This window comes from Mercurialis annua, linkage group LG5 (assembly GCF_937616625.2).
Source record: "Mercurialis annua linkage group LG5, ddMerAnnu1.2, whole genome shotgun sequence".
In the NCBI taxonomy this organism is placed as follows: domain Eukaryota; kingdom Viridiplantae; phylum Streptophyta; class Magnoliopsida; order Malpighiales; family Euphorbiaceae; genus Mercurialis; species Mercurialis annua.
In genome coordinates, this window is record NC_065574.1 from 1,236,058 (window position 1) to 1,258,046 (window position 21,989).

A 21,989-nucleotide genomic window follows, 5' to 3' on the forward strand; every position below is an offset into this window, starting at 1 on the left:
TACTTATAGTATTATCAAAATATAGCGTCACACGCTTAATACATATATAATTTTATGATATAAGCAAACATTATTAATTTCAAAAGTGTGAGTCCAACTCACTAGATACGGGGACTTCCAGACTACACCGTAGCCGAGTTCACTCTGCGTATCTAAATCATAAAGTGTGAGTCCAACTCACTGGTGGCCCAGCCACTAGATACGGGGACTTCCAGGCTACACCGTAGCCGAGTTCACTCTGCGTATCTAAATCATAATATATAATGCATAGATATATATTAATTCTTAATCATAAAGTCAAATACTCTAGACTGATTCACCAATGATCATGTAGCCTATTGACACCCAATAGGTAGTTGGTCTCTTCGGACCGCACATTAGACACTTATCTCCAAAACAACGAATACAACAACATTCATATAATCAAATCTATCAAACCAAACAGCTTATACGAGCAAATCATATAGATACGAGATATTTAATATCAATACTCATAATATAAGAAAATAACTTTTATAATAATACGCAAAAGTAAATTGCCACTCACAGTGACCGCTATCCAAAACTGCATTATTATAATCCCGCAAGCGTAAGCTCCATGCATTGTCCAATCACGTAACCACTCCGGCCCAATGGCTTGGTAGCTCGTCGATACGTCAGTTACTTAGTCGAGTTACCTGTTCGTTTAATCCATAAACGTAGGCTCAATATCAAAACCCTAAGTTTTAAACTTAGATTAATATAATCGTAGTTCAAATACGACTTTTAACCTTAATCGTATTCTAATACTTAGTCGAGATACTTGTTATATCTCTTAATCGTATTCCAATACGTATGATACCTTCAAACTTTAGGGTTTAGTTTCATTCCGATGAAGTTTCAAGTAGTTTTCAGGACAATGCGCAGGTGCTGCCTGCGCACTGACACTGTTTAGTAAAATGACGATCTCTCCCAATTGAACCGTTGGATCGAGCTGAAATTTGACAGAGGCGTTCCTAAGAGGCAATTCTATAAACTGACCGTAGGATTTCTCAATCTGGCAACATATAGGTAGTGTGCGAACGCACACAATGAGTGTGCGAACGCACACCCCAAAATTCAAGGAGTGTGCGATCGCACACTCAATGTGTGCGAACGCACACCCTTGACAGCCCCCGGAAAAGTCATTTTCCGGGCGCTGCGCCGCTTTCCGACACTCCCGACATGCTTACGCTTCATTTTAACATATAACCCAATTCGAATCTCACCAAATACGACTATAGAAACGCGATTACAATTCGTTTAATTCGTTAAAACGATATAACCCTAATTCAATCATTTCAATCTCAAAAATCACCAAATTACCTCGATTTGTTGCTCGTGGTAGATAGAGAATTGAATTCTTAATCCAACGGCGCGAGAATCACTCGATTCGGACGAGAAACGGCGAAACGGCGGCGGAACGTAATCGTTCGCCCTTTCCTTTCTCTCTTCCTCTTCTGCTCTCTGGAATCATCTGATTCCTTCCTTTCCTTAACATATAAGTTGGCTAATTAGCCACTTTAATCCTTCAATTTCTTAACTTAAACCATTTCTCTTTTAAACTTTCTTATTTAACCAAACGGTTAAATTATCCTTTTAACTCGATCATTTACGTATTATTTATATCCATATAAATAATACTAATACAAGATTATTACTTTCCGTCAATAATCTTCCAATTTCTATTCTCGAGGCTAAATTGGCTAATTTGCACTTTGGTCCTTGAATTCTTTAAAATTGACAATTTAGCCCAAAATGAATCCGCGTCCAAATTTTAAAAGGTCTCTGATTGACCTGAAACTTTTACCACCAATACTATAAAACATTTCGCGGACCTTGGCGAAATAATTTCCATTTCGAGATTTATATGGTCAAATTACCACTTTAGTCCTTGAACTCTAGTTCAGGACTTTTCTTGACATTTTCCCTTTTAATTTAAATTCCAACTTTAAAATTGGAATATGATATTGAATTCCTTTAATCTCTTGAAATTTATTTCCGATATCACCACCCTGGCGAATCAGAACTGGACACCTAGTCCAATTAAATACTTAATTATTTTGGGGTATTACATTCTTCCCCCCTTAAAAAAATTCGTCCTCGAATTTTCTTATTCCTTTCTTACTTTAATCCCATGTACATCTAGAATTCTTATTCATAATAGGAATACCGTGTTCGTCTTACTGACACTTGTCGGTGCATGAAATCATCATTTCAATTTCTGTACTTCTTACACTTTAACGTCAGTTATCACTGACAACCTTATCTTTGATCTTTTTCTTCTTTATTCTATAACACAATCCTTGTGTTCGTCCTTTATCTAACCTTCAATACTATAAACTTTTAGTTTAATGCTTATATCCAATGATAATTCGTTCTAGCGATACTTTATCACTAAGGACGATAATCCTGGTCTCCAGACTTCTTTGTTTCGATAACCCATTGATCTTCCCTATTTGGTCGTTGTCACGACCTGATCTTGTTCTCCAATATCGTCTAATCTTATCATCGTTCTTTGTTGAGTGATGTGGACACTCAAACAACTCGTGCTTCACTACTTACGTAGTATTTCTTGTATGGCTATTGTCGTCGTCTGATTATTATCTATAGTAGTGCTAGGAGCTTATTCCACTTTCTGTTATCTCCTTTTATCTCGTTACTTCATTTCTCGTATGCAGATTCTTTCGCTATCATCACTAATCATGGTTATCCATGAGGTGAATCTTCAGGACGTATCCTTATGAGGTCTTCACTTTTCTTGTAAAACTTACTTAACCTTCTTCTTGCATCTAGATATGTCGCATACCTTTTTATTTGTCTGCATATCCATTGATTTATTTCCTTTATGCATGACGTACTATTCTTTGAAACTCCTTGTCTCTTCTTACCTTACATCAATCTGTTTCATTAATCTGGTTTTCAGCCAGATAGGATCGTCATATTGGTCGCTGAATTCTTATTTTAATAAGACAGCGTGTGACCAATGTTCTGGTAAGCTTTCTTTACTTATAATCCTTAAATGAGGATCTTAATCTTCTTCTACTTATATACTTACATCAGAATGTCCTCTGATGACGTCGTTACTTATTCCATGCTTGATCTTTTTATTCATCATTCTATCATGCTTCATCTATGTTTTCTTTTCTTCGTCGTCTTTTTGACATTCAAAGATGCTTTTAGCATTTATCGCCATAATCCAACTCTTTCTTATCTATATCTTCCTTCCAATTCTTAATCTTAGTTTGACTTTTAGCTTCCAAATCATTTCTCTTTATTATCATGTAGCGTTAAGCTTACTTCTCATTACTATTAATGATCTTTCCACTCCATTTTATATTCCCACTTTTGTCCATATTGTAGATGTACTTCTTCGTAACTTTCTTTTACTTGTCATTAGTTAACCAATAGGATTCATAGTCTAAATGCTATGATTCTTTGGTGTTCTTCTTGCGTTCTTTATTTATGCTATTATCGGGTTTCTTCATTATCTTTCCTTGCATTCTATACTTTCCCCTTCAGCGTATCTTGCACCTCATGTACTACTTGCGTTTAATATTCACAACATCAATCATTAATAGAGAGTTGTGCCCTTCTTCATCTGAATTCCTCGATGTAATGTGCTCTCAGTCATATACGTATCGTCTTATCATATTTGTACTGTCATCATGGCCATCTGTAAAGCCGATCCTATGCTGATATCGTCCTTATCATATCTCGTATATCTAACATTTCTTATTTCAGTATTCTGAACGTCGATCAATATTGTACTATTGTACCTTTACTGACATCTTAACTGTAAGTGGATTCGATCCTATGTCTTTGCCCTCTTTATCTTCCTTTATCTCTATATGTCTGCGACTATATAGAGTTCTATTCCTCTGATCTCCTTGTCAATTCTCCATATGACTTCTCTCTTTTTCTTTTCCTCGATCACTCTTATCGAGTCCCTTGCGTCATACGCAGGTTGTTCGTACTTTCCTTAACTCTAATTACCTTGACTGGTTTCTTCTTATCCATAATCTACCTTTACATCCTTATACTTTATCATACACGTTGCATACCTTTGGCATACTTTACTTTCATCTCCTATCTTCTGCCTCGGTTTATCTGCTATTACTTTCTTTAGTATGGCTCAATTCTGATATTGAGTCTCTTCTTCACATTCTTTCTTGTATTTCGATGTACAAACTTCAATCACACATCAAATACATTCAATACTATGTAGTGCATCTTAATCCTTCATACATGTACCTATGTTCTTCCTTAACCGGAACTAATGATAGAAAGAATTTCTCAAATCAGGTCACAACTTTGACCTATCACTGCTCTAATTACTCGTCGCAACTACTCATGGATTGAACCTTTTATCGACATCTTGATTGACAATACTGTTTATCCTTCATCCGTTCGTTGTATACGAGCATCTTACTTTACCTTTCCAGTGGATCTAGCATACCGCTTGATCCACCAAACTCCTTCAGTCTTATATTATGCATACCATTATCAATCTCTATAGGTGTTCCTTTCTTCACGTTGATATTATCTTTATATTCATCGTCTCATCATTGGCACACCATTCCTTATATTGGTTACTTTTACGTCTAACTGATTTATAATGGCGTTGGGTACTGCGGCACTCCCGATGCCTGTACATTCCCACTTTATCGTGTTAGGTTCCCGTTGACCTTCATCACATTTCTAGCCTTTGCAGGCCAATTGGACTAGGTTGCATTCACCTTTGTCACCTCGATCTTCTTCTCGTGTCTTGTATACTTTCTGTGCAACAGCACGCGTTCGCGCAGTTCTTTATTCATAGTATAGCGATTATATAAAGGAATACTGATAAATTCCTTAAAATATAATCCTTACTAATCTTCACGTCTAATCGATGTTCACGTACGCTGGACTCTAGGGACGTCTCCTTCCTTTAGACTTTATAGGGTTACGTCTCTTATTGCAAGTCTTATGAGTGTTATAACTCATCGTATACTGGCCAATTATCTAAACACATACTCGCGTTGTATATGTTAAACGCATATTACTATCGTAGCTATAAGCATCTATGTTGGCCGAATTCAAGAAAATCAGTGTCCCCTAGATTTTCTTGATTACATATCATAACTTAAGTCTTGTGAGCATTCCGCTCACATGGACTTAATCAAACATCAAGAGTATTAAAAACATAACATACATATCATACATTTTTAATCAGATATGTTTTACTATCCGAACACATATCTATTATCCTAGTCATATACTAGTCTGTCTAATCAAGGCTAAGTTCATTAGCTAGAGGTACAAATCTTATGTTCTCACACTATACATATTCATTCGCCTCATAGCCTAGATCACAGCTTGCTCGCGAGCACTCTACTTCCTTTACAGAGTTCTGGTCTAGGTATACTCACATTAAAAACAAAACTCTTTGAAAACTCTTTCAAATAAAACGACTCATTTAAAAAATTTCATTTAAATCTTAGCAAAATTGTGCACTAGGGTGATGACGTCTCTCATCCCCAAAGAGTTGCCACATCTCACCTCTTCGTCTGAACATAATGCATATGATGCATGTTCTATTAATGCATGAATTGATGTATGTAGTGATGCATTTCTATCAATGTCGTGGCAATTATCAATGGCTATTACGGGTCTAGGCACAATTATGCTTTTAGAATCGTTAAACAAATAACTTTTAAAAGTTATAAACTTCGAGTTTTGTAAGTTCTCTAGACCTTTAAACTCTGTTTCTGGAAAGTTCCTCAACTTCTATAACTTTGTATTCCTTCTTCTCACTCTTTTGTCTGACATCGATAGCAAAGCCAACCGATGTACCTTATCTGCCTGACATCGATAGCGAAGCCAACCGATGTATCTTATCTGCCTGACATCGATAGCGAAGCCAACCGATGTATCTTATCTGCCTGACATCGATAGCGAAGCCAACCGATGTATCCTATCTGTCTGACATCGATAGCGAAGCCAACCGATGTATCTCATATGTCTGACATCGATAGCAAAGCCAACCGATGTATCCGATTCAATTCATACAAATCAATCTCATATCATGCAAGCACACCTTATCAAAAACAAAATTATACGTATATTTATCTCGTATATACGTGTCACGAAAATCGACCAAACATTTCACAAGTCAATCTATTATTCTTATCACAGAACACTTAACACAAACGACTGGGATCAGACAAAGCTCAACTCTATAGCTGCAGTAGTTCCTAGATTACTTAACCGACAAACAAATCATAGCAGAGGTAACTGGACCAACTGCTCTGATACCACAATTGTCACGACCCAAATTATTGAGCCGAGACCGGCGCTAGGGAATGGGAGTGGTAGCTCCGAAACCCGTAGCAAGCCTAAAACCACTATTAATTTTTCGCAATTAAAAGTATAATATCATATATAAACCTTTTTAGAAAACTCTTTTACATAATATAATTGAAGATATTAAAATATCATATTACAGTTTACATCCAAAACTAACTATTTGAAATCCAAATGTTTATCTAATACTGACATCTACTGACTACTGCAGCTCTAGGAACTCATGCTTGTGCAAGTCCAATGACTTCTGGCACAATGGAGATGGTTTGTCTGATCCGACTCTGCTTATCTGCAAACATCAGAGTGAGGGGTCAGTATTTGGGAAAATACTGAGTGAGTTTGCAAGTTACTTATAGTATTATCAAAATATAGCGTCACACGCTTAATACATATATAATTTTATGATATAAGCAAACATTATTAATTTCAAAAGTGTGAGTCCAACTCACTAGATACGGGGACTTCCAGACTACACCGTAGCCGAGTTCACTCTGCGTATCTAAATCATAAAGTGTGAGTCCAACTCACTGGTGGCCCAGCCACTAGATACGGGGACTTCCAGGCTACACCGTAGCCGAGTTCACTCTGCGTATCTAAATCATAATATATAATGCATAGATATATATTAATTCTTAATCATAAAGTCAAATACTCTAGACTGATTCACCAATGATCATGTAGCCTATTGACACCCAATAGGTAGTTGGTCTCTTCGGACCGCACATTAGACACTTATCTCCAAAACAACGAATACAACAACATTCATATAATCAAATCTATCAAACCAAACAGCTTATACGAGCAAATCATATAGATACGAGATATTTAATATCAATACTCATAATATAAGAAAATAACTTTTATAATAATACGCAAAAGTAAATTGCCACTCACAGTGACCGCTATCAAAAACTGCACTATTATAATCCCGCAAGCGTAAGCTCCATGCATTGTCCAATCACGTAAACACTTCGGCCCAATGGCTTGGTAGCTCGTCGATACGTCAGTTACTTAGTCGAGTTACCTGTTCGTTTAATCCATAAACGTAGGCTCAATATCAAAACCCTAAGTTTTAAACTTAGATTAATATAATCGTAGTTCAAATACGACTTTTAACCTTAATCGTATTCTAATACTTAGTCGAGATACTTGTTATATCTCTTAATCGTATTCCAATACGTATGATACCTTCAAACTTTAGGGTTTAGTTTCATTCCGATGAAGTTTCAAGTAGTTTTCAGGACAATGCGCAGGTGCTGCCTGCGCACTGACACTGTTTAGTAAAATGACGATCTCTCCCAATTGAACCGTTGGATCGAGCTGAAATTTGACAGAGGCGTTCCTAAGAGGCAATTCTATAAACTGACCGTAGGATTTCTCAATCTGGCAACATATAGGTAGTGTGCGAACGCACACAATGAGTGTGCGAACGCACACCCCAAAATTCAAGGAGTGTGCGATCGCACACTCAATGTGTGCGAACGCACACCCTTGACAGCCCCCGGAAAAGTCATTTTCCGGGCGCTGCGCCGCTTTCCGACACTCCCGACATGCTTACGCTTCATTTTAACATATAACCCAATTCGAATCTCACCAAATACGACTATAGAAACGCGATTACAATTCGTTTAATTCGTTAAAACGATATAACCCTAATTCAATCATTTCAATCTCAAAAATCACCAAATTACCTCGATTTGTTGCTCGTGGTAGATAGAGAATTGAATTCTTAATCCAACGGCGCGAGAATCACTCGATTCGGACGAGAAACGGCGAAACGGCGGCGGAACGTAATCGTTCGCCCTTTCCTTTCTCTCTTCCTCTTCTGCTCTCTGGAATCATCTGATTCCTTCCTTTCCTTAACATATAAGTTGGCTAATTAGCCACTTTAATCCTTCAATTTCTTAACTTAAACCATTTCTCTTTTAAACTTTCTTATTTAACCAAACGGTTAAATTATCCTTTTAACTCGATCATTTACGTATTATTTATATCCATATAAATAATACTAATACAAGATTATTACTTTCCGTCAATAATCTTCCAATTTCTATTCTCGAGGCTAAATTGGCTAATTTGCACTTTGGTCCTTGAATTCTTTAAAATTGACAATTTAGCCCAAAATGAATCCGCGTCCAAATTTTAAAAGGTCTCTGATTGACCTGAAACTTTTACCACCAATACTATAAAACATTTCGCGGACCTTGGCGAAATAATTTCCATTTCGAGATTTATATGGTCAAATTACCACTTTAGTCCTTGAACTCTAGTTCAGGACTTTTCTTGACATTTTCCCTTTTAATTTAAATTCCAACTTTAAAATTGGAATATGATATTGAATTCCTTTAATCTCTTGAAATTTATTTCCGATATCACCACCCTGGCGAATCAGAACTGGACACCTAGTCCAATTAAATACTTAATTATTTTGGGGTATTACATTCTTCCCCCCTTAAAAAAATTCGTCCTCGAATTTTCTTATTCCTTTCTTACTTTAATCCCATGTACATCTAGAATTCTTATTCATAATAGGAATACCGTGTTCGTCTTACTGACACTTGTCGGTGCATGAAATCATCATTTCAATTTCTGTACTTCTTACACTTTAACGTCAGTTATCACTGACAACCTTATCTTTGATCTTTTTCTTCTTTATTCTATAACACAATCCTTGTGTTCGTCCTTTATCTAACCTTCAATACTATAAACTTTTAGTTTAATGCTTATATCCAATGATAATTCGTTCTAGCGATACTTTATCACTAAGGACGATAATCCTGGTCTCCAGACTTCTTTGTTTCGATAACCCATTGATCTTCCCTATTTGGTCGTTGTCACGACCTGATCTTGTTCTCCAATATCGTCTAATCTTATCATCGTTCTTTGTTGAGTGATGTGGACACTCAAACAACTCGTGCTTCACTACTTACGTAGTATTTCTTGTATGGCTATTGTCGTCGTCTGATTATTATCTATAGTAGTGCTAGGAGCTTATTCCACTTTCTGTTATCTCCTTTTATCTCGTTACTTCATTTCTCGTATGCAGATTCTTTCGCTATCATCACTAATCATGGTTATCCATGAGGTGAATCTTCAGGACGTATCCTTATGAGGTCTTCACTTTTCTTGTAAAACTTACTTAACCTTCTTCTTGCATCTAGATATGTCGCATACCTTTTTATTTGTCTGCATATCCATTGATTTATTTCCTTTATGCATGACGTACTATTCTTTGAAACTCCTTGTCTCTTCTTACCTTACATCAATCTGTTTCATTAATCTGGTTTTCAGCCAGATAGGATCGTCATATTGGTCGCTGAATTCTTATTTTAATAAGACAGCGTGTGACCAATGTTCTGGTAAGCTTTCTTTACTTATAATCCTTAAATGAGGATCTTAATCTTCTTCTACTTATATACTTACATCAGAATGTCCTCTGATGACGTCGTTACTTATTCCATGCTTGATCTTTTTATTCATCATTCTATCATGCTTCATCTATGTTTTCTTTTCTTCGTCGTCTTTTTGACATTCAAAGATGCTTTTAGCATTTATCGCCATAATCCAACTCTTTCTTATCTATATCTTCCTTCCAATTCTTAATCTTAGTTTGACTTTTAGCTTCCAAATCATTTCTCTTTATTATCATGTAGCGTTAAGCTTACTTCTCATTACTATTAATGATCTTTCCACTCCATTTTATATTCCCACTTTTGTCCATATTGTAGATGTACTTCTTCGTAACTTTCTTTTACTTGTCATTAGTTAACCAATAGGATTCATAGTCTAAATGCTATGATTCTTTGGTGTTCTTCTTGCGTTCTTTATTTATGCTATTATCGGGTTTCTTCATTATCTTTCCTTGCATTCTATACTTTCCCCTTCAGCGTATCTTGCACCTCATGTACTACTTGCGTTTAATATTCACAACATCAATCATTAATAGAGAGTTGTGCCCTTCTTCATCTGAATTCCTCGATGTAATGTGCTCTCAGTCATATACGTATCGTCTTATCATATTTGTACTGTCATCATGGCCATCTGTAAAGCCGATCCTATGCTGATATCGTCCTTATCATATCTCGTATATCTAACATTTCTTATTTCAGTATTCTGAACGTCGATCAATATTGTACTATTGTACCTTTACTGACATCTTAACTGTAAGTGGATTCGATCCTATGTCTTTGCCCTCTTTATCTTCCTTTATCTCTATATGTCTGCGACTATATAGAGTTCTATTCCTCTGATCTCCTTGTCAATTCTCCATATGACTTCTCTCTTTTTCTTTTCCTCGATCACTCTTATCGAGTCCCTTGCGTCATACGCAGGTTGTTCGTACTTTCCTTAACTCTAATTACCTTGACTGGTTTCTTCTTATCCATAATCTACCTTTACATCCTTATACTTTATCATACACGTTGCATACCTTTGGCATACTTTACTTTCGTCTCCTATCTTCTGTCTCGGTTTATCTGCTATTACTTTCTTTAGTATGGCTCAATTCTGATATTGAGTCTCTTCTTCACATTCTTTCTTGTATTTCGATGTACAAACTTCAATCACACATCAAATACATTCAATACTATGTAGTGCATCTTAATCCTTCATACATGTACCTATGTTCTTCCTTAACCGGAACTAATGATAGAAAGAATTTCTCAAATCAGGTCACAACTTTGACCTATCACTGCTCTAATTACTCGTCGCAACTACTCATGGATTGAACCTTTTATCGACATCTTGATTGACAATACTGTTTATCCTTCATCCGTTCGTTGTATACGAGCATCTTACTTTACCTTTCCAGTGGATCTAGCATACCGCTTGATCCACCAAACTCCTTCAGTCTTATATTATGCATACCATTATCAATCTCTATAGGTGTTCCTTTCTTCACGTTGATATTATCTTTATATTCATCGTCTCATCATTGGCACACCATTCCTTATATTGGTTACTTTTACGTCTAACTGATTTATAATGGCGTTGGGTACTGCGGCACTCCCGATGCCTGTACATTCCCACTTTATCGTGTTAGGTTCCCGTTGACCTTCATCACATTTCTAGCCTTTGCAGGCCAATTGGACTAGGTTGCATTCACCTTTGTCACCTCGATCTTCTTCTCGTGTCTTGTATACTTTCTGTGCAACAGCACGCGTTCGCGCAGTTCTTTATTCATAGTATAGCGATTATATAAAGGAATACTGATAAATTCCTTAAAATATAATCCTTACTAATCTTCACGTCTAATCGATGTTCACGTACGCTGGACTCTAGGGACGTCTCCTTCCTTTAGACTTTATAGGGTTACGTCTCTTATTGCAAGTCTTATGAGTGTTATAACTCATCGTATACTGGCCAATTATCTAAACACATACTCGCGTTGTATATGTTAAACGCATATTACTATCGTAGCTATAAGCATCTATGTTGGCCGAATTCAAGAAAATCAGTGTCCCCTAGATTTTCTTGATTACATATCATAACTTAAGTCTTGTGAGCATTCCGCTCACATGGACTTAATCAAACATCAAGAGTATTAAAAACATAACATACATATCATACATTTTTAATCAGATATGTTTTACTATCCGAACACATATCTATTATCCTAGTCATATACTAGTCTGTCTAATCAAGGCTAAGTTCATTAGCTAGAGGTACAAATCTTATGTTCTCACACTATACATATTCATTCGCCTCATAGCCTAGATCACAGCTTGCTCGCGAGCACTCTACTTCCTTTACAGAGTTCTGGTCTAGGTATACTCACATTAAAAACAAAACTCTTTGAAAACTCTTTCAAATAAAACGACTCATTTAAAAAATTTCATTTAAATCTTAGCAAAATTGTGCACTAGGGTGATGACGTCTCTCATCCCCAAAGAGTTGCCACATCTCACCTCTTCGTCTGAACATAATGCATATGATGCATGTTCTATTAATGCATGAATTGATGTATGTAGTGATGCATTTCTATCAATGTCGTGGCAATTATCAATGGCTATTACGGGTCTAGGCACAATTATGCTTTTAGAATCGTTAAACAAATAACTTTTAAAAGTTATAAACTTCGAGTTTTGTAAGTTCTCTAGACCTTTAAACTCTGTTTCTGGAAAGTTCCTCAACTTCTATAACTTTGTATTCCTTCTTCTCACTCTTTTGTCTGACATCGATAGCAAAGCCAACCGATGTACCTTATCTGCCTGACATCGATAGCGAAGCCAACCGATGTATCTTATCTGCCTGACATCGATAGCGAAGCCAACCGATGTATCTTATCTGCCTGACATCGATAGCGAAGCCAACCGATGTATCCTATCTGTCTGACATCGATAGCGAAGCCAACCGATGTATCTCATATGTCTGACATCGATAGCAAAGCCAACCGATGTATCCGATTCAATTCATACAAATCAATCTCATATCATGCAAGCACACCTTATCAAAAACAAAATTATACGTATATTTATCTCGTATATACGTGTCACGAAAATCGACCAAACATTTCACAAGTCAATCTATTATTCTTATCACAGAACACTTAACACAAACGACTGGGATCAGACAAAGCTCAACTCTATAGCTGCAGTAGTTCCTAGATTACTTAACCGACAAACAAATCATAGCAGAGGTAACTGGACCAACTGCTCTGATACCACAATTGTCACGACCCAAATTATTGAGCCGAGACCGGCGCTAGGGAATGGGAGTGGTAGCTCCGAAACCCGTAGCAAGCCTAAAACCACTATTAATTTTTCGCAATTAAAAGTATAATATCATATATAAACCTTTTTAGAAAACTCTTTTACATAATATAATTGAAGATATTAAAATATCATATTACAGTTTACATCCAAAACTAACTATTTGAAATCCAAATGTTTATCTAATACTGACATCTACTGACTACTGCAGCTCTAGGAACTCATGCTTGTGCAAGTCCAATGACTTCTGGCACAATGGAGATGGTTTGTCTGATCCGACTCTGCTTATCTGCAAACATCAGAGTGAGGGGTCAGTATTTGGGAAAATACTGAGTGAGTTTGCAAGTTACTTATAGTATTATCAAAATATAGCGTCACACGCTTAATACATATATAATTTTATGATATAAGCAAACATTATTAATTTCAAAAGTGTGAGTCCAACTCACTAGATACGGGGACTTCCAGACTACACCGTAGCCGAGTTCACTCTGCGTATCTAAATCATAAAGTGTGAGTCCAACTCACTGGTGGCCCAGCCACTAGATACGGGGACTTCCAGGCTACACCGTAGCCGAGTTCACTCTGCGTATCTAAATCATAATATATAATGCATAGATATATATTAATTCTTAATCATAAAGTCAAATACTCTAGACTGATTCACCAATGATCATGTAGCCTATTGACACCCAATAGGTAGTTGGTCTCTTCGGACCGCACATTAGACACTTATCTCCAAAACAACGAATACAACAACATTCATATAATCAAATCTATCAAACCAAACAGCTTATACGAGCAAATCATATAGATACGAGATATTTAATATCAATACTCATAATATAAGAAAATAACTTTTATAATAATACGCAAAAGTAAATTGCCACTCACAGTGACCGCTATCCAAAACTGCATTATTATAATCCCGCAAGCGTAAGCTCCATGCATTGTCCAATCACGTAACCACTCCGGCCCAATGGCTTGGTAGCTCGTCGATACGTCAGTTACTTAGTCGAGTTACCTGTTCGTTTAATCCATAAACGTAGGCTCAATATCAAAACCCTAAGTTTTAAACTTAGATTAATATAATCGTAGTTCAAATACGACTTTTAACCTTAATCGTATTCTAATACTTAGTCGAGATACTTGTTATATCTCTTAATCGTATTCCAATACGTATGATACCTTCAAACTTTAGGGTTTAGTTTCATTCCGATGAAGTTTCAAGTAGTTTTCAGGACAATGCGCAGGTGCTGCCTGCGCACTGACACTGTTTAGTAAAATGACGATCTCTCCCAATTGAACCGTTGGATCGAGCTGAAATTTGACAGAGGCGTTCCTAAGAGGCAATTCTATAAACTGACCGTAGGATTTCTCAATCTGGCAACATATAGGTAGTGTGCGAACGCACACAATGAGTGTGCGAACGCACACCCCAAAATTCAAGGAGTGTGCGATCGCACACTCAATGTGTGCGAACGCACACCCTTGACAGCCCCCGGAAAAGTCATTTTCCGGGCGCTGCGCCGCTTTCCGACACTCCCGACATGCTTACGCTTCATTTTAACATATAACCCAATTCGAATCTCACCAAATACGACTATAGAAACGCGATTACAATTCGTTTAATTCGTTAAAACGATATAACCCTAATTCAATCATTTCAATCTCAAAAATCACCAAATTACCTCGATTTGTTGCTCGTGGTAGATAGAGAATTGAATTCTTAATCCAACGGCGCGAGAATCACTCGATTCGGACGAGAAACGGCGAAACGGCGGCGGAACGTAATCGTTCGCCCTTTCCTTTCTCTCTTCCTCTTCTGCTCTCTGGAATCATCTGATTCCTTCCTTTCCTTAACATATAAGTTGGCTAATTAGCCACTTTAATCCTTCAATTTCTTAACTTAAACCATTTCTCTTTTAAACTTTCTTATTTAACCAAACGGTTAAATTATCCTTTTAACTCGATCATTTACGTATTATTTATATCCATATAAATAATACTAATACAAGATTATTACTTTCCGTCAATAATCTTCCAATTTCTATTCTCGAGGCTAAATTGGCTAATTTGCACTTTGGTCCTTGAATTCTTTAAAATTGACAATTTAGCCCAAAATGAATCCGCGTCCAAATTTTAAAAGGTCTCTGATTGACCTGAAACTTTTACCACCAATACTATAAAACATTTCGCGGACCTTGGCGAAATAATTTCCATTTCGAGATTTATATGGTCAAATTACCACTTTAGTCCTTGAACTCTAGTTCAGGACTTTTCTTGACATTTTCCCTTTTAATTTAAATTCCAACTTTAAAATTGGAATATGATATTGAATTCCTTTAATCTCTTGAAATTTATTTCCGATATCACCACCCTGGCGAATCAGAACTGGACACCTAGTCCAATTAAATACTTAATTATTTTGGGGTATTACACCGAACTAAATCATTATTTTTTTCAAAATCGAACTAAATCAATAATAATTCATGTATTGTAAGTTAAAGGCTTAATCACTCACAAATACCCTACCTTTTCGGTTTTATTCGTTTATATCCTCACCTTTCAAAATCTCCAATTTTAGCTCATTTTTCAATTTTCAATTTCGATTGTAACCATTTGTTCAAATTAAAGTGGAAAATAGCTCAAATGTGTCGTTTATATTACTTCATATTATTTCGATTTGTATTTTAATTATAATAAATTTTAAAAATGAAGCAATTAAGAAGTTCATTTGAGCTTTTTTCCGCTCCAATTTGGACAATTGGTTATAATTGAAGGTGAAAATTGAAAATGGACTAAAATTGGAGGTTTTGAAAGGCGAGAAAAAAATAAAAAAGATGGGATATTTTGAAGTGATTAGGCCTAAGTTAAAATAATATAGTTTAAGGATTAAGATGTATACTTCACGTGCTTTAAAACGGTTTAATATCTATCATGTTGGGAAAAATAAGTTGAATTGGCATAAAAACTAAAGCTGAGAGGTTAAATAAAACAAAATCAAAAGTTAAAATATTTTAAAAAATATGCAATGGAGTAGAATGGTATAGTTTAAGGGTTAAATTACAAATTCAGCCTAATAAAAACCTAAAAATTTAAAGTTCAGTTTTTTTTGGAGTGCACGACGTATTCATCGAGATTTTTGCTGCAATTTTCTTGAAACTTTAATAGCTCAAGCTGATTCAGTCGTCCAATTTCAATTAAGTCTGAGGCATTAAGCGGCGGAATATAAAAGCTAAAGAACAAACTTAAGAAAATATTAAAATTTGTTGAGCAGTATATATTCTATAACTTGTGTTTTGCAATCTTTGCTATGTTCGACGAAATGTCTCAAAGAGGTGAGGTGAGTTGTTTAGCTGTGATTTTGGAGGGTAGTTGTCTTGTTATGATAGTGGTGTGTTCATGAATATTTTTTGTTTTGTGATTTTTTAATTTCATAGAATTAGTTATCAAATTTCTCATTGCATTTTTATAAAGATTATTCTTTCAATTAATTGTATCATTTTAATGAAGTGTTATAATGTGATAGACTTAATCTACGGATGACGTAATAGACTCCGTCTAAGAATTTCTCTAACTCTTAATGAGCTGAAAATGATAAGTCATGTTTTTTTTTTGTCAAAATCTTATAATTTTCAGCCAATTTAAGCGGGAAACATGAACCTTTGTGCATCAAGATTCTCTCTTGAAGTCCTATCTTTTCTCGGACGCGCTTCCTCTAATTAGCTGTAGAAGAAAATTCTCTGTAAATTATTACAGAATGGATGAAATTTTAGGAAATAATAGTATTGAAGATGTGAGCTGGCTCTGTTTGCTATCCGAATCTGAGCTCGTAAGTGAAATTGTTTTTATTGATTCAATGAATGAAACCTTTGTTATCTCCTAAATCAAGATTTTAATTTATGGAGACAGTTAAACAATTTATTTTGGAAGTTAATTGTGTGTGTTTACTGTGCAGGATATGCTGATTAGCTTGAAAATGCTGGTAATTCAAAGAGCAAAAGTGATTGGTCATGGGGAATTAGCTTCAAAATTTGATCTGAAAATGCTTCGAGCTCTCGGTATCTCTTTACACCTACTATAGCTTCCATGCACATACATAATGCTTAATACTAAAATCAGAAATTTTAATACTATATTTTGGTATTTGTTGGTAGATTGGGACTTAACATATGGACTATGGGGTGTTAAAATTTGTGACTTCTTTTAAATTAATTGCTACATGTTTTAAGTCCAACAATAGCATGGATAGAAACTTGAGTAATAGGAAATTGGTTGAGAAAAAAAATAGAGCTGTTTTTTAGTTTATGAACTAAGTGGTAGAATGAAAGGTGATCACAGTAGTTGTTGAGGCTTGCCAGAATTTCACTTTTGATTATGTAGGTTTCTTGAATTTAATGGACATTAACATCTCTGAGCCAAAAAATTTTGCTCTGAACTACCATCAATTACTTATCTGACCAGTTTGCTTTGGCGGATACCCTACTATCTATTGAATATTTATCCTAACTCGAAGCACCTCATTTGAATTATACCTTGTAGGTGAGTAGAATGTTCACTGAAATGTTGTTGAATTATTTGAGATTTTGACTGGTTAGTCTTAACTTTTGCCAAAATGATTTATCAATTTTGTAGAAAGTTGAACTTGGTTCAAAGCACTGACCATTTCTCACCTATTTTAAGTTTTAAACCATGTGACAGCTCTTGTTTTGATGGAATATCTGAAGGGGAATATGAAAAACTTAACCCATATTCCGGGCCTGGCCAACTCTCCAATATTCATGGACGGTTGTAGTTTATTGCAATGTAAGCTGTGTGACCTGTTGAGCATTGAAGAGCTAAAGACATGCATCGATATACATGAAAAGAAAAAACAAACTACGAGGTACTTCATATCTTGGAGAAGAATACTCTTAATAGTTGGACTTGTTTAATCTTCAATTGTTTTTGGAACGTGATGATCTGATGAACATCCTGATGAGTTTATTTCAAATTGAAAAATACTATTGCGGGTGATAACTAGCACTTTAAAATGCTCCGCATTTTTTTATTCCAATGTGCTCTTATTATTGTTAACATCATAGCTATACTTTTTTTTGGAAAAATGCCTCTATTTCTTGATTGTGAAGCTGTGTCTCCGTGTCTTTATGTTTATTCTTTCTCTTCCATCTCAGGAACTGATCTCTGGGGCACATCGAATGATGTCTGTATTGGAATTTGGAAACGATCTTTCGGTGGTATGTCCTTATAGAAAGGCAGAGTACATTATAAACTCTTCTAGAGGTAATGCTTTAGGCCATATGACTGATGTTTGCTGGAAGTTGTATCTGCTGACTATAGAACTCTTTATCTTAAGTTTCTAAACAATTGATTGTAACATGTATTCCAGCGAGTCAAAATTTGTTTTTCTGTTCTTACAAAAACAATGAATTCTCATCGCCTTGTTGTTTTCTTTCACTATCCTATTGTTTGTAACTTATCAAGTCTAAATATGTCTGCCAGCAGTTGACACTGCACTAATGTTCTATGGAATACCGCACGCTTCCTAGAAAACGGATTAGTTGTTTGCCTGTTAAATTTACATGTAATAGAGACATTTTGGGACAGCGGAGACTTATTTCTTCACCCATTTTGGTTACATATAGTAAATAAGTCCAATTTCCTTGACTGTTTTTTATTCCTTGCTACAATTTTGCTATAAAAAAACTTACCATGGCATGCATGAGATTGTCTGTTTTTGCTTGCTATGCTTTTCCCTGCTCCCATATCCTCCTATTGCCTCCCATTTTTATCCATAGAACGAGTTAGTAAGATTAAGAATGTCATTCTAAATTACATTGTTACACCAACTTTGCAGGTAGCATTGAAGCTAGCCATCTAGAATTGACGATGCCAAACCGAAATACTTAGTATTCTTCAAAGAGGTTATTCTAATTCCTTCCCTTGTGATTCTTGTATACTCGTGACTTACTATGGGGTTCATACCTATTGTCTACTGACATTGCATTTTTGCATGAAGCAATAATGATGGTTATTGCAGCGAAAAGGATCATAGTATTTATAGACAAGTTAGATGAGGGTTTTATGCTAACAAGGTACATGTAACCACAATCCTTACTTATGCGTTCAATAAGTTTGTTGTTGAAATACGAAAGTAAAACGAAGCCAATTTTCGAGATGCAAGAAATTCTACAAGTAGATAGAAGAAGGCTTAAATCCACAAAAATGTATAAAATATAACTTTACTCCACGAAAATGAGTATATAAGCTGTATTCTAGCGGCACAGTTGCATCTTTGTTGGATTAATCTTGAAAGTTGAAACCATCTGAATGTTTAGGTTCACTTGCTTTGCATATGAAAATTAGATATTAAACTTGGCCTCTATATTTGATGTTTGGTTAAAGCTTTTAACAAATGTGCTTTCTGTGAAAGCTGCTGCATATCAAGGACCGGTAGGTATAATAAATGACGGATGCAAACCTTTCGTTCAGGGCTACAAATTTAAAAACACTAAATAAGAATATTTAATATATTTTTAAACAAACAAACTATTTAAATTAATACATTAATATAAACATATTATAACATTCTCTTTTGGTCTTTCATCTTCTAAAATCGATGCATAATAGCTTCATTGAAAAAGCTTTACAAAATTTAATATGTAAATTGAGAATTATTGAGAGGAATACTAATATATTTGATAGCTCTAATTTTTTTTGACTTTTTGTAAATCTAATCAAGTGTTTTAATTTTAGTTTAATTCTAATTTTAAAAATTGATAACAATTTTGGTCAATTTGAATGATTGTACAATTTGATTTGTATTTTTATTGTTTTAAATGATGAATTTAGAACATTTAAATAAGATTTTTCTAACTTTACTATTTTTAGATGTATAGTTTTATAAATAAACTTTTTAATTCATAATTTTATATATCAATTAAGAGATTTTTGAAATTGGAGTAAAATTGATGTTAACTTTTAAAATAGGACTAAAATTGCTGAAATTAGAATGTTTTGATTAGATTTACAGAAAATTAAAAATAAATTGGACTAATATAATATCTTTCTCTTTTATAAATTTCAGTTCTTGGATTCATCAATGGGCGATGGTGTTGTTTGCAATAAAACCGTTGTAGTTATTTAAATTGCGATCCAGATTCTTTGATTTTTAAGACATTACCATCCAATTGTTAGGAGTTCAATCCATATATTTTATAGTATCTTCGAAGTATGGTCATAAAGAAAAAAAAATGAAAAGAAAAGGTTTGATTTGAATTGAAAAAATATACTACAAAATGAGCTTTTTTTATAGATTTTTTAACAGTTATTTATAAAATAATACTCGAACTTCAGTTGCAATCCAGATTTTTTGATTTTTATGATATTACCATCTAATTGTTAGGAGGTTGATCCGTACATTTTATAGAATCATCGAAGTATGGTCATAAAGAAAAAAAAATCGAAAAGAAAAGGTTTGATTTGAATCGAAGAAAATGTATTACAAAATGAGCCTTTTTATATATTTTTTTTACAGTTATTTATAAAATGTTACTTGAGCTTCAGTTTCTAGATTTTTTCTTCAACATAGAGAAAAAAGTCAATTTTTTCCATCCTAGACTCTTCTTAAATTGACTTTATTAGAGAAGGCGAAACTGAAAGAATTGTCTTTTTAAAAGCTAATTTGGGCTTCAACAAATTAGAGGAGAGAATGATAGTCTAAAGCATCCGTTAGATCTCTCTCTTTCATTTTCTAATTGTTGATAGTGACTATTAAATATTCAATTCTTTATTTCTCTCAAATTACTTGTTTACATGTTGAACACTTGTATTTTTCTTCCTCTTCATTATTCTCGTAATCGTGTTAGATAAACTCCAATTTAAACAAAGTGTTAGTTTAGTCTTCTCCAATTTCTCATTAATCTCAAGTTAATGTTAATTGACATCATTCCATTTTTCATTCTTCTATACAATTTATATAAAGATGTTTAGTTCTTCATACAATTTATAAAAAGATCCTTTAGAGAGGATTAAGAGTTTAAGGTGTCGCTAGTCTATTTTAATATTAATCCATTGAAATTTTAAGAAGAATAACATAGGGATAAAATATATGAAAAACATGCATAATTTGCTATTGCAGTATTACTGATCATACAATATGTGTTAACCCGAGACAAATCATTAAATATTTATGTGAAAATATACAAACTATCTACTATTTTTGTTGGTTCTAGAAATTAGTTAGAATGTATGTTCCAAATTTCAGGATGTAGACTGCCCACAAGTCCACATACCTGACAATTCCGGTTTATAATAGTCAGTAGTTCAATCATAACCACCATTAATTATTAGAAAGGTCATAGCCGTGGTTTAAACCCGCAACCATGGCGCTCAAATGGTTAAGAATTAGACCATTAAACCAAACCCATGCTAGATATATATTTATTGTTTTTAGAATGCTAATAATGTGAACATTCATATTGTTCAAGCAATTTTCATAAGAAGCCATTAAATTTATCATGAAAAATAATGATATTTTAAATTTTAATATATTTTTTTTAAAAAAAAACTTTTTGTCTTTAATGTTAACATGTTAAAAAAAATATAACTTCCCAAAAAATTAAAAAATAAACTAAGGATTTTTTTTTTTGAATAAATTAAACTAAGGAATGTTACTTACTATTTTTGAGTAATTAACTTTTCGAGATATATTGTTCATTAGAAATACATAATTTTGAACTGAGCAAAGCCTACATATAATGCACACGTAGTTGTATTATATCTAATTATTTTTATGAAAATAAAACTTGTAAGAATACATATAAAACAAAGGATCACCCTTATAGAAGCTTGATACATAATTTAACCACTGAACTTATACTCATTTATCGATCTAACCCCTAAACTTAACGT

General features: G+C 34.4%; 1 protein-coding gene across 4 annotated transcripts; it reads left to right on the top strand.

Annotated features, from left to right (window-relative positions):
- The first annotated feature begins 16,103 nt into the window (after positions 1–16,103).
- Positions 16,104–19,419, top strand: LOC126680182 (uncharacterized). Of its 4 annotated transcripts, none has more exons than XR_007641070.2 (7): positions 16,104–16,419; positions 16,716–16,908; positions 17,035–17,137; positions 17,619–17,669; positions 17,778–17,961; positions 18,251–18,359; positions 18,934–19,419. XR_007641070.2 is itself a non-coding variant. In XM_050375238.2 (7 exons), exons 2-5 carry the CDS (start codon positions 16,837–16,839, stop codon positions 18,255–18,257), a joined length of 366 nt encoding a protein of 121 aa, XP_050231195.1. In that variant the 5' UTR covers positions 16,111–16,419; positions 16,716–16,836; the 3' UTR covers positions 18,258–18,359; positions 18,934–19,000; positions 19,096–19,419. The 4 variants fall into 4 exon arrangements, 3 of the variants coding, with proteins under 3 accessions (XP_050231195.1, XP_050231193.1, XP_050231194.1); XM_050375238.2 differs by lacking the exon at positions 17,619–17,669 and having other exon boundaries at positions 16,111–16,419; positions 18,934–19,000; positions 19,096–19,419; XM_050375236.2 differs by lacking the exon at positions 17,619–17,669 and having other exon boundaries at positions 16,111–16,419.
- Positions 19,420–21,989: the final 2,570 nt, after the last annotated feature.